Source organism: Typopeltis vanoorti, chromosome 7, assembly GCF_054136105.1.
Source record: "Typopeltis vanoorti isolate ZY-2024b chromosome 7, IOZ_Tvanoo_1.0, whole genome shotgun sequence".
Taxonomy (NCBI): domain Eukaryota; kingdom Metazoa; phylum Arthropoda; class Arachnida; order Uropygi; family Thelyphonidae; genus Typopeltis; species Typopeltis vanoorti.
In genome coordinates this window covers 94,527,773-94,545,372 of record NC_143555.1, presented here as the reverse complement: position 1 = coordinate 94,545,372, position 17,600 = coordinate 94,527,773, and the positions used below count along the sequence as shown (strand labels likewise).

The window sequence follows — 17,600 nt, the reverse complement described above, 5'->3', positions numbered from 1 at the left end:
TATCTCTCATACTTCTGGTAAAAATTCTTCACAGATAAAGAATTCTGCCCAGTTTAAGTTGAATATGAAATCCTCATCCTCCAGCACTGACAAGTGGTTAGTTTTGACATCTCCTCTTTGTTAATGCTTCCAATTAAAAGTACCTTTGACCTACTTACTACAAGCTATATTTCTTTCCAACAGCTTAACCTTATTTCAGTTCACCATGAACTTAGATTATTATTATTTTTTTTGGCAATGAAAATTCTACAAACAGAAGGTACAATCAAGGGTTCTTCATCTTCTTCCTCAGGCTAATTAATTACTTTATGGAGTCTGATTACAATATATAGATGATGTGTTCTCCATTTGGCCACAGGACTTTGGCACGATGAACACCTTTGTAACACATCTAAACAAGCAAACATCTTAAGATCCTGATGGTAGCTGACCTGATGGATCCTTGACATTCACTGTCTACAGAAAATCCACCCACATAAGCAGATACATCCAATAACAGTAACACCATCCTTCTCAACAGTGTGGCATTATAAAAACTTTAGTTAGCAGGGAAAAATTTATTTGCACTGATGACAATGTGCTTACTACTGAACTTAAGCACATATATGATACCTTCTTGGCTAATGGCTACAATCTCCACCAGATAAAAAAATTAACAGCCCTCCCACCAAACATAAACTACAGAAAATTTATCATCACTGCACATATCCATGGCATGTCTAAAAAGTGGGCAAAAAAATTCTGAAAAAAATAGTCTAGTGGCTATGAAGCAGTATATTGTGCCATTCCACTGTTTGCATTTTCTGTCAGTTTGTTTTATAGGATGAAAAACTATGCCATGTCTGAAACTCAAACTTCATTTGAAAAGCCTTTATAAAGGTACCTAACTCTATGAAATTCAAACCAAGATCTTTTTAATAAGGGGTAAATGTCACATCATTCCTACAACAGTGGTGGCAATGCCACCAATTTCTCTGCATTTATTTATCAGCTAATTTTCTTAGGACTGGCAGGAATTATGACCAGGGCCATTAAATTGCATCTGTTGAACTGTGTGTTCTTCAGCTGGTCTGTTTATTTGTTTTGTGAGAGGAGTAAAAGCTCTGCCATTTCTAATGAGACTGGCTAACTCACTTTCAACTGAAATGTTTATTTTCTTAGAAGCTAGCACATATTCTAAAATAAAGTCAGGCATCAATTCTTATCATCTTTTATGCTATATTGTAAAAGAGCTTGACATATTAATATTTTATTTAAACAGATAGAAATGAAAGATTGGCAAATCAGGTTAAAGTACAAATGGCAGGAACAGGATACAGAGGAAGATCAGCATATACTTATATTGATTTAATTAGGATTAGCTCAGAAGTAAAAAAAAGTAACAGCAGAACTAATCAGCCTCTATTCGATAGAGTAATGTAGGTAAGGGAAGTTAGCAAGACGGATCCGTAACCTCGGGAGAAGGAGTGGACCCAAGCAGGACTGAGCAGGTCATGCTTGGCTCCAAAGCAGGTATGGCACTGTACTGGGACTGGGTGAAACTGTCCAGTGATGGAACGATTGAGTCCGGATCAGCGTCGGGGCCTTCTCGTGGAATACCTCAGCTGCATGGCATGCTGGATGTCATCCGGTCATAATGCCGGATATCATCTGACATGCAGTTTTGGCTGGAAACTAACAGCCGACTCAAAACTAGAGCAGACTAGAGGAATCTGACTGTCTAATTAAAACAAAGCAATTTGATGGGCATCGAGAGGTGTTGCTGCCAATGTACTTTCTGGCCAGTGGTTTGAATGCCTAGGTGAAAGAATATCAATCAAGGTTGGGGGTAGCCAATTTACATTAATTTAAGTTTATCCGGTCATAATGCCGGATATCATCTGACATGCAGTTTTGGCTGGAAACTAACAGCCGACTCAAAACTAGAGCAGACTAGAGGAATCTGACTGTCTAATTAAAACAAAGCAATTTGATGGGCATCGAGAGGTGTTGCTGCCAATGTACTTTCTGGCCAGTGGTTTGAATGCCTAGGTGAAAGAATATCAATCAAGGTTGGAGGTAGCCAATTTACATTAATTTAAGTTTAAGTTTCTTAACATTAAGTTAAGAAATTCTTGCTTATGAGTAGGTGGGGGGGGGCATAGCTATTAGGAATAAGACATGTTAAGTTAGACATAAGTTAGTATGTAAGCTAGGTTAGAGAAAGAATCTTAATCATGTGCTTGGCAAACTATAAAAGAAACAGAAAGGTACAAGTTTGACTGGCCAAATCCATGGCTAGTCCTCACTCACTCATCCATTGTGAGGTACAAAAATCTGGCAATAATCTTAATAATACAGGTCTGTTAAATTCACAATAAGTAGTGGCAATTATGGCTAATAGTCATACTGTAGTAAATGCATGAAAACTGAACACCTCTAGGTTCTTAGTACAGGATAATAGCTGGACATTTGTAAGCCAGTACCCGATCTAGTGTCTATAATGATGACTAGTCATTGCAATAGTAATCCTGCTCAGTACGAGAGGAACCACAGGTTTAAACACTTGGTACATGTGTTTGGTCGAGTGACCAGTGGTGTGAAGCTACTACCCATGGGATTATGACTGAATGCCTCTAAGTCAGAATCCCATCTAGTCATTGAAATGATACCGTTCATGCCTCACGCATTGAAAGGCAGCACTAGCTGAAGTTGCTTTCATACTGTTATGATGCGATCACTCTAGCGATGAGGCCACTAGAATGGAAGCATCAAGGCAGCTGTTGAGACTATGTGGCTGCTACTTCCTACTCTGCACCATTCAGGTGTGATGTGCGAGCACCCAATTGTCCACAGACAACCTAGGTACTGGTCTGGGTGTTGTGCTTAAAAGAGCAGCCACCATACTGCAATCTATTGAAACCCATCCTCTGATGGAATATGATGCAACATTTGTTCTTTGGACAGAAAACTAAGAGTGAATCCCAGGATGCAAGAAATTTTGGAGAAACCATATTTTAAAGTTTATTTTTTGTTTTTTTGGGGGAAAAATAAGAGCTTTTTTCATCCTTTGGTTTATATGTTTTTTTTTTTTAATGGCACCTAGTAAATGCATAGCCTTTTGTATTCTAAATTTAAATGTTTAGAATACAAAATTTTCATAAAATGATGAAATAGTTCATTTGTAAATGACAGTCAAACTATTTTTTATAAACAGTTCTTCAACATCCATCCTAATAATATCTGTAAGCATATTTGTAAAATTATTCTTGTTTGTATTCAGATAAAAAAGTTCACTGAATTTTTTTGTTGTACTATATTTTGTACATTTTTAGCAATAAAACTAGCATTTATAATAGTAATGAATAATTGTTGAAAATTTTTCACTTGGTTATATTATAAATTAAAGATACCAAGAAATTATATACAGGTAACCCTCATAATAACGCGGATGTTAGGTTCCATAGAAATGCCGCATTATATAAATTGTATTATGTGAGACTCAGATCACACAGAAAAAAGTAGGGTTATGTTCTGAAATAGTTTTTTTTTTAATTTTATAAACAACAACGAAATATCCAGGCAAAAAAATATTTTTATTTCATCATCATCATTAAATTCCTGCCATGTACTCTCAAGGGATGTGCAGGATATGATAATACTACATGAAAAATTTACATCATTACTAACTTCCTATTTACAATTTTCCTCGAAATCAGTCTGTTACTTGTCAAGACTCCAATATTATCAGATCTTATATTTCTATCATCTAAGGTACTTTGTACCGTATCAATCCACCTATATCTTGGTCTTCCTCTGGGTCGTTTTCCTACCAACCTGCCAGAGAATACTTGTTTTGCTAATCTTTCCTCACCCATTCTGTTTAAGTGACCATACCACCTGAGATTAGCTCTGCTAACGCATTCCTGGATGCTGACAATGTCAAGTTCTTTCCTAATATCCTAATTTTTAGAATGATATTGCCATTGATGCCATCTGTTCACTCCTATAACCTTCTTCAGGACTCTCATATCTGCGGTCTCTAGTCTTTGGTCAAGTGTTTTACTTCTGACCCAGCTCTCAGATTCATAAGTTAAAACTGGTTTGAACACTGTCTTGTATACAGCTAATTTAGTGTTCCAACTAATTTCTCTCTTATTCCATATGAATTTATTCAAATGACTTCCTACCATACCAGCTTTATTGATTCTGTTGCTATTTCCATATTTAATTTACCATCTTCACTAAAAATTGTGCCTAAGTAGCTGAAATGTTTTACTTGATCCACAGGTTCTCCGTTCACAACACAGTTGACATTTTCAATGATTCTGCCTATTTTCATTGTCTTTGTCTTTTTATTGCTGACCTTCATATCATATTTATTACAACAGTTATTCAACTTAGTCAGAGAATCTTGCAGACTTGTAGCGGATTTATTTAGAAGTATAACATCGTCCGCATAAAGCAAAGAGCTGACATTAACATCTCCAATTTTGATATCATGTTTAATACCACTTTCCTTCATAATGTGATCCATATAGATAATGAATAACAGAGGGGATAATGTACATCCTTGTCTCACACCAGATTTAACATTAAATCATCTTCCTGTACTTCCTTCAATTCTAACTGCTGACTTACAACTCAAATAAAGACTAAGTATTGCTTGATATAATGCCCCATTGACACCAAATAACTATAACGTATTGAATAGCTTTTCTCTTGGCATCTTGTCATATGCCTTTTCCAAATCGACAAAACTTAAATACAGATCTTTGTTATATTCCAATGATTTCTCAACTGTTTATCATAAAGTTAAAATCTGATCCTGACAGCCTCTATTTGACCTGAATCCAGCTTGTTCTTCACCAAGCTTTTCTTCCACAATTCTTCTCAACCGTTTCTCAAATATACTTGCATATATCTTACCAGGAACACTCAGTAGGGATATACCTCTGTAATTCTCACATTCAGTTTTATTTCCCTTTTTATGTATGGGTACTATGAGAGCTCTACTCCAATCATCGGGAATTCGTCCCTCTGTCCAGGCATTCTGAACTATGCAGTGCAGTCACTGTAAGACTTTTATACCACCATACTTCAGCATTTCTGGTCGAATGTCATCTACTCCTGCTGCCTTTCCACATTTCAAGCCTTTGATGGCTTTTTCTACTTCAAGTATGGATATGTATTCCTGACTCTATGCCTGTTGAGTGTTTTTTTTTACCACTGTGCTATCACTGCTTGTTTCATTTAGCAATTTTTCGAAGTAATTACTCCATACTTCAAGGATATCTCTTTCTCCTGTTTTCATGTCACCTTTATCATTTCTAATTCCTTTTACAGCACTCTTTTCTCCATTTCTGAGCTTCTTCAACAATCTTCAGAATATTTTGCCACCTTCTTGGTATTTATTTTTTATGTTCTTACCAAAGTCCTCCCATGATATTTTTATTCAATTCAGGTAATTCATGTAAGTTAAGAAAACAAACTATGAAGCAAAATACATAGTATAAACTTATAAAAAATTATAAATTGTATGTAAAGTTCATTGCACATAATGCATAAATGTTTTAGTCAAAATAAAATAAAGTGCATATTTTAATCATCATCACTATCTTCAAAAATGTTCTTTATTTACAACTGTCCAGACGACGTCATCACTTGAAATCTCTTGGGCATCATTTGTATAATTCTCATTGCATACTTCGGCTGGTTTAGTTATCAAGAAAGCAGTAATAAGACCTTAATATGCTGCAATTTTTTTATTAAATTCATAATATGGTGCTAAAGAAATATCCAATTGGCTCATGAATTTTCCAGAGCGTTCCAATGAAGGATCATTATCTGTAAAATAACTTCTTAACTTTCTTGCCAAGTTCAAATCCTTCTGCTAATTTCTTTAACAGATTCATCACAATCAGAATCTTCGGCAGAACTTTCCCTGCCATTTGGTTCAATGTCATCTATTAATTGTACCAGTTCCTCCTCCTCATTTAAATCTATTTCCTAATCAATTAATGCACTAATTTCGTTTTCAACCATATCACAAAAGCCCTCTAAGTGGCCATTACTAAAAAAATAATTTTTTTTACATAAAAAGAGCATTACATATTATATGTAACTCACCAGAAAATAAAATGCTCAGCTTGAGATTATCACACTTATGATTTTTAATGCACTTTCCTGGCAGAAAATGAACACAATTTTCAACAATAAACACTATATAATAAACAGTTGATGTACATGCATGCTAAAGGGTATTTCCCCTAATATAAATTCGCTCTTATAACTACATGCATGATACGAGCAGACGCAAATTTAACGAAGATAAAATTTGATTTTTTTAAATCGCACAGTGAAAAATATATGAAAGGGTAAATGGTTACTACAATTTGTATACTGTGTTATATCGAAACCGCGTTGAACAAGGGCTACTACAATTTGTAGAGTGCGTTATATCCGTGTTGTATAAGTACCGCATTATGCGAGGGTTACCTGTACTTGGTTTAACCCATTATCCAAGTGTAAGCAAACAAAGTTTGTACCTGAAGTATCTTTCAGGACTGGGGCAACTTGTGGCAAAGGTGGTATGACTTCACATCACTTGCCTTAGTAACATGAAATGTAAGTCATACCGCCATAAAATGAAGTAAAATAAAGTCATACCATCTTGGCCATGAGTTGCCCATCCTGAAAGATACTTCAGGTGCAAACTTTGTTTTCTTACACTTGGATAATGGATTAAACCAAGTATATAATTTCTTACTAAGGCAAGTGATGTGAAATCATACCACCTTTGCCACGAGTTGCCCCAGTCCTGAAAGATACTTCAGGCACAAACTTTGTTTGCTTACACTTGGATAATAGATTAAACCAAGTATATAATTTCTTGGTATCTTTAATTTAACAATGAATAATATACAGATATAGTTTTACATAATCTCTCCTGCTACTGTACATCATATTTATAGCACATTATAAATTTTGTACATTACAGAAGTAGAAAGGCTGTAATGTATAGAAATTACCATACATCCAGTATAATGTTTTCAAGTGATAAATTTTGGTCCCTATGGGTAAACTGAACTATTCTGTACTATAAAATAGACATTATTAATATTTCATTTAAACAGAATGAAAAATAAGTAATTAAAGTAGATTAAAGCAAAATAGCAGGTAAAAGGAGCAAGAGAAAAGCTAACATATACATGGATTGATTAAATTGCAAGGGTGATTTCAAAAATTTTGCACACTATTACTCTTGTTAAACTCAATATTTAATCAATAAGATACATTTACAGTATATCTCAATTCTGGTTTATTACTAATGCCCAACATTTTAAGGCATACACGAGATGAGTCTTGTATGGCTATCAACAAACCCTTTTTTGTTTTTATAATTGATAACTCAGGTTATTCCAGCATAAACCATTTCCATAGTAATGAAACATTTCAGAAAAGAGACCAATGCCTGAATGCCTCATGTCTTCACTACACATAAAGTATTGTAAATCTCTGTTGAGTTTTTTTTCCACATAAGGTTTTAATTTTAATGCATGGATATTCAGGTCAGATAGCACTACACAATATCAGACCTGAGTTTGATTCTTCTATTTTTAAGTTTTATTTTGTGAAAACAGAATGTCAGAAATAGAAAGTACACATGACATTTTTACTCAGAGTCTGGCTTACAAATGACGTCAAGGTGGAAATAACTACATCATTCCACTGGCACACATGCACAGAAGAGCAGAACCTTTGAAATGAGTTGAGTAGAATAGAAGCTCAAAGTAAAAAAATTAAAAATAATTGATCTAATTATCTCCATAGCATACCGATGAGGGTAATGCGACATTTATCCTTTAATTGAAGATGGCTGGGTTGAAATCGTATCTAGAACATGAGGGACCTTTTATATAGACTTGTCATAAATGAAGGTGAGTTAGCAAATTTCACAAGCTGATGACAGGTTTTTCTTCCTGCGAAAATCTGTAACTCCTTTCAGAGTTTTTATCTTGCAAAAGAGAACAAGCAAGATAGAAAATACAATTAATACATTTTTTACATACAGACATTTTTTCTCTCTCTAATTCACAACACACACAGAAAACATGGTAGCACGGTATTGGATACCAGTGACAGAAGCCTGGAAAACAGGACATTTAAAAAGACTTCAAGGAAACCTTCAAACCTCCTGCAAAATTAAAAAGGATGCTCAGCTCATTCAAAGATCCCCTTCTCTACTTTGTCCACCCAGGTGTTTACAAAATTCAATGTACCTGCAACCTACCCTACATAGGTGAAAGAGGGTGCACCATTCCAATAAGACAAGATGAACATAAATATCACATTAAATTCCTCTACTATGGTAAAACAGGTGTCAGATCATGAACTTTATGATCTAACATTCACAGAATCAACTGGAAAGGTACCAAGTCCCTACACTGCACCAAAACCTGGTTTAAAAGAAAGTTCAGGGAAGCTCAAGGTTTGCAACCTACATAGCATCCAGAACATGATGACAGAACCCCAACACAAGAAAACTTTAACATCAGAGGACTGTAGAGATGCGTTTAATGTAGTTCCATTATAAAACATTTATTTTTATTAATTTTATTTAGTTATCTGTATATTATTATACTGATATGTATAAAAATGTATTTTATTTTGTAAATTTATATTTGTATAATTTAGTTATTATTCTTATTTTATTTATTTATTTCTTTTTCCACTGGAGGTCAGGCTAGAGTAAATGATTAACAAAACATTTAGATTAATTTTACTTTTGTATAGTATCATGTGGCTTGTGTTCTGTGCATACGTATGTATTCATGATGATGACCTCAACACAGAGGTCGAAATGTTAAGTGTTATTTTTATAATTAAAAGTAAAATAATTACTCCAACACGTGCTTTTGTCTTCATAAATTCTTCACAATAACATGTTAAGGAGAAAATGAGAAGATATTTCAAGTGGATCAAATTCTACTAAATTACAAATACTGTCAAAGTTTCATATGAAACATAATCTTTGCAGCTAATTAATATGAATAAGCAACTGGAATTGTAAAATACTATCTGAAAATCAAGTATAAAATTACTCAGATTAATCTAATCTTTTTCATGCATGGTTAAGTTAATCAGTCTCAGACCAGGATGATGTTTACTTCAGGATTTTTCACCAATAACTCCAATAAATAATCAAACTAGTTGCTAAATAACACATGAAACTGAAAGATATAGTAAATTATGGTGAGAAACTTATGCAGTCTATCCTAGAAAATTCAGATCTGGTTTTTGAAATTCAAGTTACTAGAATGTAACATTATTATGCGTAATGTGTGAAGGGAAGATGATATAATTTGATCCCTGAAGAACAGAAGATAACGTGTAAAAGTGTATGTGGCATCAGATGGCCCAATGTCTTTCTCTTTCATGTGTGTGTGTGTGTGTATACGCACAAACAGCAGTAAATGACAGGAACTGAAACCAAAATGATACATGAGTATTTTCATGGACATACTTTCTAAAATAATTTTTTCTTACTCAGAACTATGCATCAGAGAATTTCTCACTGTCATAATAGGCAATTCAGAAATACAATGAGGGATGCATGCCATTTAACTGTTTTAGGGATTGCCCTTTTACACTACATACTTATACTGATGAGTTTTGTTGTATGGTGGAGAAAAAATATACACAGTAAAGAAACAGATCTACTTACCACAAGCACATACAGTAACACCTTCCCTCCCTCCTGATGACAGATGTGATGAAAGTGACACTCCACATAATTTACAAGGTGCAAGCAATGAAATACTAATACCCCAATGTCCTTCTGGTTCTTCTAAATAAATGCCTTGTGATTTAGGAACTGCACCCATACTTTGCTAAGAATTAAAGCAAATTTCATTAAGTATTTTAGCTATCATTTTTTATTATTTCTAACATTTTAATATTCTAATATATGAGAAAGATTTTATTTATAATGAAAAGTAATGTCAGCATATAAATGTCGATTACATACTACAATTAAAAATTGAGCATATTGCACTGTTGTTTTCCATAGTTTATTATTATTTTAATTTCAATTTTATTTTCAAATCTGCTCTGACCTTCTTCAGTTCAGTAAAATAAATCTGAAAACTCTTACACTGGATTTATTTATAACATCTACATAAGAGTTGAGTTTAATATCTCTAATTTTCATATCAGGTTTAATGTTAGTTTCATTCATAATGTTATACATACAGATGATAACAGTGGATATAGTGTACATCCTTGTCATATGATGTGACAAACCATTTTCCTGTAATTCCTTCAATTCTCCTGAATTGAAGTTAAATATAGAATATATATACATATATATAGCCTAGACACAATTTTGAGCAACTTGCTCACATTCTATACTAATGTTGCTGTTGAGTCAGATGACATGAATGGATACACCATAATACTTTTGGATTTTGCTAAGGCTTCTGACAGAATACATCATATGAAAGACTGTTGAATAAACTGGAGAATATGAGAGTGGATTATAAATTATTGGCATGCATAAGAGGATGGCTGACTGATAATTATCAAAAAGTGGTATATGAAGGATGTGAATCTGCAGGATTCAAGGTAACCAACCAGTGGTATACCACAAGGATCAGTCCTTGGTCCACTGTTATTCAATCTGTACATTAATGGCATTGGGAAGGATCTGACATGTGACATACAGGTATTTACTAATCATGCAAAAAATCTGTACATTAATGACATTGGGAAAGATCTGACATGTGACATACAGCTATTTGCTGATGGTGCAAAGATAGATAGGGTAATCAGGAATGCTACTGATATGCAGTACTCACAGAATAATTTGAATAGGCTGGAATTGTGGGCATGGGAAAATGGATGTCAGTTCAATGTTAGTAATGTTTAATGAGATATCCAATGTCATATTATATTGGTAGGATTATGCTATAAGAAACTGATAAGGCTACAGATTTTGGAGTTATAGTAGATAGGAAGTTGAAGTTCAAAGCAATAGAGCAAAGATTGTAAATGCAACTCAGAGGATAAATTCAATACTGAAACAAACTTTGACATGTAAAGATAGAGAAGTCATTTTGCTTGTTTACAAGGCTTTGATAAGACCTCACTTGGACTACTGTGCACTGGTCTTGTCTCCTGGTTTCCATAGCGATTCTGATATAGAGGAGAGAGAGAGAGTACAAAGGAGAGTGTTAAAAATAACTGGATTCTAGAATACTGATTATGAAGACAGACTGAGAATTTGTAGACTGCAGATACCAAACAGGAGAAAGAGAGGTGATATGACACAAATCTCTGAAAGAGTCGTAAAGGATTTCAGTACCTGGAATTTTTTATTTTATGGAGAGTTGGGAAAGAACATGATGGCATCCCTGAAAGTTTGAAATTAATGCTGCCAAGATGGGAGTGATGGGCTAGATTTTTCTCTCATGACTGGTGTGTGATTGGAATGGATTGCCATTGGATATATGTGTGCAAGCAGAGTGAATGAATTCAAGAACAGGTATGACAGCTGGTACAGATAGTATTGCCTTCCTCAATAAGTCTCTGGCTCACTGTAGATCTCTCTCTCTGAATAATAATAATAATATATACAGGAAAACCTCGCTTAACACAAATTCAATATGTGTGATTGAGTGAAATGATACTATTTCCTGCTTTAAGCAAGTGGTTAATTAGTTAACACGAGTTTTTTATGTTATGCAAAATTTTTTGTCGCCAATTGGCAGTGAGCGGCAGCACTTATTAACGTAGCAGCCAGTGGGATGTGGTGGTGCTGCAGGCATTGGCTGGCACCACTCGGCAGTTGACTCAAAGCTATCATTACAAGCGTACATGCAAACTCTGTTCTCCGGCTCAATCACTTTTCCTTCATTTTGCTTTAACTTGGATATTTATAAGGTTTTATTATGAAAGTGGCAGAAATAAAAAGAGAAGAAAAGTAATTATGTTAGAGGAAAAGCTGGAAGTCAACGTTCTCCTTCAACTAGAAGAACAGCATGCAAGCGAAGAAGAAGAGAATGTTACGACTAAGAAGCTAACTGCAAAAGAACTTGAGCCAGCTTATAATCACATTGAGCATGCTAAGGAAATTTTGTCTGATGCTGATCCTGATACAGAATGAAACTTCGAAGTCCTCCGAAATCTTGATAAAGCGATAGCCAGATATCGCAAATTGCATGACAAGATGAAAATGTTGAGCACTATTCAAACATCTCGACTTAATTTTTTTTTTTTTAAAAAAGTAGCTCAATCAAATGTTTAGACATTAAATAAAAATTTAAGCAGTTGATTTTTATTAACTTTAATGATTTTATCCTCTAATATAGCTTATATATATATATTTATTTATTTATTTTTTCAAATTTATGCTAACTGATGGATGAATTATAATTATTCCTATTGTTTATTGTATTCACTTAATGTGATTTTGCTTAGCGTGCATTAATTGATGGATTAATTAATTGTGTTAAGCGATGGTTTCCTGCGTGTGTATATTTCCTCCTCTCATAGTGTGACACCTGTGGAATTTCTATAATTATAAAATCATCCGTGTAGTATAGTAAAAATTATTTATTGTACAAATATTTCTGTACAATAAATAATTTTTATTGTACAGAAATGTAACGCAGTAGAAAGCATGCATTACATTAGACTCCCTCTATACATGCATGTTCATTAGGTTCAAAACACTAATAAGTTGAAAATAATAATAATAAATACAATTTTTTTTTTGAAGCTGCTGCTTTATATCTCTACTCATCCACTTAATCCCACTTGATTTATTCTCTTGAACTTTTGGGTATGTAGTCTGATACTGCTTCTCTCAAACATTCCCTGATTAAATTCCTATGTACTAATGACACGCTTTCCTTGTAGCTTTTTAAGCCATGATGCTGCTCCAATCTGCCTCCTAAGTCTGTCATAATTACTTTATAACTCAACATAAACCCTTTCTTGACAGAGAATTTCACATGTTTGGCAACCTTCCAGAACAAGACACTGCATGGTTACTCTCCCCAATTGGAGGCAGAGTGTCTACCTTGTTATGGATACATACCCCCCCCCCCCCATCCTGAATGAGATGCTGTTTCAGGTGATTATCCCTTAACAACTGTATAAATTTCACTTCCATCCTGCCATGTCTCATTTCCTTTCTCCAGTCTATGTCCTCACAGCTGTTTTCCTCATAACAGTTTCAAGGCCTGTACTCATGCTAATCTGCCAATGCATGGCATCCACATCTTGTGAATTCCCTAATCTATATCAGCAACCAGTAATATATTTTGCCCTATCGGTTTTTATCTAGAACAATAGTCTTTAATGAACCATCATAATCAGACCTAAAATCCTCGTTAACTTTTATTTTTGTTAGTTGAAGTTCTTCAGCTATCATCAGCAATACCTCACCTTCTGTCACATTCCCTCTATCTTTTCTGAAAATACAATGCCCTTTACTTTCTATCCTAACTATATCATTTTCTGTCAACCAAGTCTCACTGATATCTATAAGCTTTTGCCAAGTCAAGCTGACCAATGCCAAAAACTTCTCTCCTTTAATTTCTGATACTTCTGGGATGTTGAAATACAGGTACATGACCCACAGCTAACCTTGCATAATTTGAATCTGAGTTTCATACATACACTGTCTGAGAACTCACTCTGGTATATAAAAGTTCTTTTGTCCATCAAATTGTTCCATACATCTATAAACTGCATGGAATTCTTCCTGTACAATCTTCTCAACTCAGTCATATCTGTGGCATATGTGTGAATTTATAGTTATAAACATGCTTTTGTCACTTTCTCATTTAGTAAACCTCTTATCATTGAATCTCCATACAATACTTTCTCCTTAGTCCCAGTTTCTCACACTTTCATACTTTTCCCCATTCACTTTTGTTTTTATCATTCCTGCTGTACTACATGCCAATTGTTTCTGTTTCTCAAGCTCATATTTTGTCCTGTGAAGGATTTGAAAACATGCCATTTCACTCCTCACTGTCACCTCATCATTCACATTACCTTCAGCCTCTTCTTTCATACTCCCATTCATTCATATTTTGTCAACTATCTTTCACTCCTTCCAATTCCACTTTCAACTACTGGCATTTCTTACACTCTCTCTTTACTCTTCTTTTCATACCATAAACCATTCACTCTTGGCAATGAATACATTGAATACACTCTACATAGTACAAAATCCTTCATGCTAAACTTAGTGAACAAGGACACCTTGGCCACCAATTTCCCTGTACACGCTGGTGCCATAAAAATGATTTTTGAATGATTTCTCATATTAAAATTTGCAAACATACATGCACATCAATGACACAGTATAAAGTCAGTAAATTACTACCAATAATAATGACTAAAATTAATATTTACTAAAATAAAGACTTATCTGCAAGCCACTTGCACCACTGCTATCACTATGCACTACACAAATGCCACCTTCCAAATATGTATTAGTCAGAAACAAAAAAAAAATTTGATGTTCAATGGTATGTCATGCAAGATAGCAACATATATTGTATGGGTAACGCGAAAGTGAAGCAGGCATTCATGAAAACGTTCTACAGCCAGGTGCTGCACATATCATTCTTAGTCAAAAGCTTGCACTCAGAGTATATCAGATGTGCATGCTTTGCCTGTATTAGCATTTCAGAACATTTGAACAATTTTTACTATTAAATTTTAGAGATTCCATATAGTTTTTTGAATTAATGAATTGTTCACCTATTTATCACACACTCATAAAAAATAAAATAATAATAAGCTGATGAAGGTGAATGTAGCTGTTTTGCATCTGATTTAATAATTTTTTCATTTACATTTCTTGTTATCGTTTCAATTTTTTTAAAAAAAATTAACATACAATGAATAATTATGTTTATAAGTGTTTAACTGGATAGTCACTGTTATAAGTATAAATTAAAGATGCCAAGAAATTATAATGCTATGCATTATGGGAAGAGCCACTACCCAGACCACTTTTGACCTTTATTGAGGGATCATCAGTGGGACCTCAATAACCAAGTAAAAAAAACTTTTAGCATCTATCTCTAATTCAGAGTCTTGGTAATATGGTGTGAAATCTTTTGACTACCTGTATATGGAAATATGACCTCTGCATTACTTCAACCTTGGTATCACTGCTGGATCTGGCTCCCACTGATGAGACCTCAATAAAGGTTGAAACTGGTCTGAATGGTGGCCTTTCCCATAGTGCACAGCATTATACATGTCTGTAAGGATATGCGCATTGCATTATGGGATACTAAGGTAGTTGATGTGAAGTCATCAGCCTCTATATACATGTAGCCTAGTCATGAAGTTACTTCACACACAAACTTTGTTTGCTTACATTTGGTTTCATCCTTTATCCAAGTGTTTAATTGTTAACATTATAAAATTAAACACTGATATTTAAGTGTTAAATATTAGTGTCTAATTTTTTTTTATTTTTGCTTGTCAGTAGATATCTAAACATACGTTTTTCATTTAAATTCAAATATTTAAATTTTTTTTTTAAAGTGGAGTTGTTGGGTCTTACTTCTTCTCAATCTATACTTTGGATCCGACATTTAGTTATTACGATGTTCTTAACCTAAAAAAATAATTGCTAGTTGATTTCTAATGCAAATATAGAGAAAATTTATATTTATAGACTGCGCCACTCTATATCTGAATTAGTTCAAGAATTGAAGATAAATCAACCCTCAACTATTTCTCCTTAAAATATATACTGGCCGAGTATATTTGATTTACTTAATTTACCCGCTTTGGTTCGAATATTTTATGAATGGTGCAGTAAAAGAGATTCAGGCAAAATACAACTTTAGATTAACAAAAACAAACATTTAATTTTATAATCACAAATTATACACTTAAGATCAAAATACTAAATAAGTTATTATAAACACTTCAGCCTTTCTGATAATAAAGTCATACAAACTCAGACAATGGTAAATCAGTTATCTCTAATACAGTCTTCTCACAGTTCTTTAAGTTCCAAATACAATAAAATCGCAGTAACACCACTTTACAAGCAAACACCTTTAAATTTACACTTCAGCTAATTTCCGAGATAGTTACTGTTAGTATAGGGAAATTCTAGGATGAAACTCACACACTTCTCTGTATAGGAATATTAATGGTTGGAATAATCTTACCGATAATCTTCTATCTTCATCTACTTATACATTTACACCTTTTACAACTGTAAACACTTTAAACAGTAAACGGCACTCATTAAATAAATTCTTCTAAGCAATAACTGAATTAATCATCCGTCACAATACACATAAACAAACGTTGTTGCATAAAGTACTACTGATCACTCATGAAATAAGGCAACAATACACAATAATTCCTTAACTTTAGGTTTTATATGCACAGTTGTTCATTCCTCCGGCATTCGATTAATTCTTTAGGCACTATAATTCTAAGCACAGCTAATGGTAAACTTCAATTTTTACAGCCTCTACTATTCTAGTAACTCTGTGCTTTATTTCTAGATTCTGTGTGTCCTTGACAGGTCGGCCCTGAAATTAAATCTCAACTCAAATATCGCTAGTCTATTTAGTAGTCACTCAGCTGTCTTCCGTAGCTATAATTGTTATTCTACAATTTATTAGCTAACCGCCTCTCGACTAGTAGACTTTATTAACTGCTTGAGTGACTTGCCGACTCACTATTATCGCACTGTGATGTATATAGTGCGCCTATATACATCTTAAAATAAATGTTACCGATTTTAAAAAATCACTCACCAGAATGAAATAATTTAGTTATTGATTTAAAACATTTTACAAATGTTATTTTTAATGGCATACTACACTACTTCCATGTATGCTATGTATACTATGTTCCATATTTTTACCGCCAAAATTTATGTCTTCTGCTAATTACATAGCCTTTTCCTGATCATATCTCGTACCTCCTTTGCAATTATTTTCTTTACATTTTTTTAAAATTTTTTATTTTAAAGTATTTTTCCAACCTTTTATCATGAGTAAAAGAATTAGTGAGCAAAAAATTGAAAGTGTGAAAATGATTTGTAAAGTAATCTCATTGGAAGAAAAACTTGTAATAATAAAGAAAGTGAACAAGGTGAGTGCAGAGCAAAGACAAGACAAGAACACAAAAATGGGTGAATCAACTATAAGAGCCATTTTAAGCAAAGCTGCTGAATATAAAGTATTATAATGATTGAATTAGACTTCTTTGTACACGGATCAAAGATTGTAACCAAAAACGGATCTTGCTAAGAACTGACCTTATTAAATCAAAAGCATTGTTTCTTTGCAATCTTGAAAGAAAGGGCTATCAATAATGGAAAAGAAGAATTCCATGTTAGTGCTGGGTGGTTTGAGAAATAGCCTACATAATGTTCTAATCACAGGCGAAGCTGCCAGTGCCGATAAGGAAGCGGCCAAAAATTATCAAGAGATTTGAAGAAAATTGCATAAGAAGGGGGATATTGTGACTAACAAATATTTAATCTCGATGAAACTGGTCTTGTTTTGGAAGTTTAAAATTTTTTGATGTGCCGACTTCGTATCTTTTCAAATTCT

At 33.7% G+C, this 17,600-nt stretch overlaps 1 protein-coding gene across 1 annotated transcript in view; it reads right to left on the bottom strand.

Annotated features, from left to right (window-relative positions):
• The window catches only part of p (WD40 repeat domain-containing protein pink), a 306,375-nt gene that overhangs the window by 8,649 nt on the left and 280,126 nt on the right, over positions 1-17,600 (bottom strand). The window contains exon 22 of the mRNA XM_090396034.1: positions 9,707-9,872. Within this exon, the coding sequence (XP_090252160.1) occupies positions 9,707-9,872 (166 nt within the window). The remainder of the gene's footprint in view (positions 1-9,706; positions 9,873-17,600) is intronic.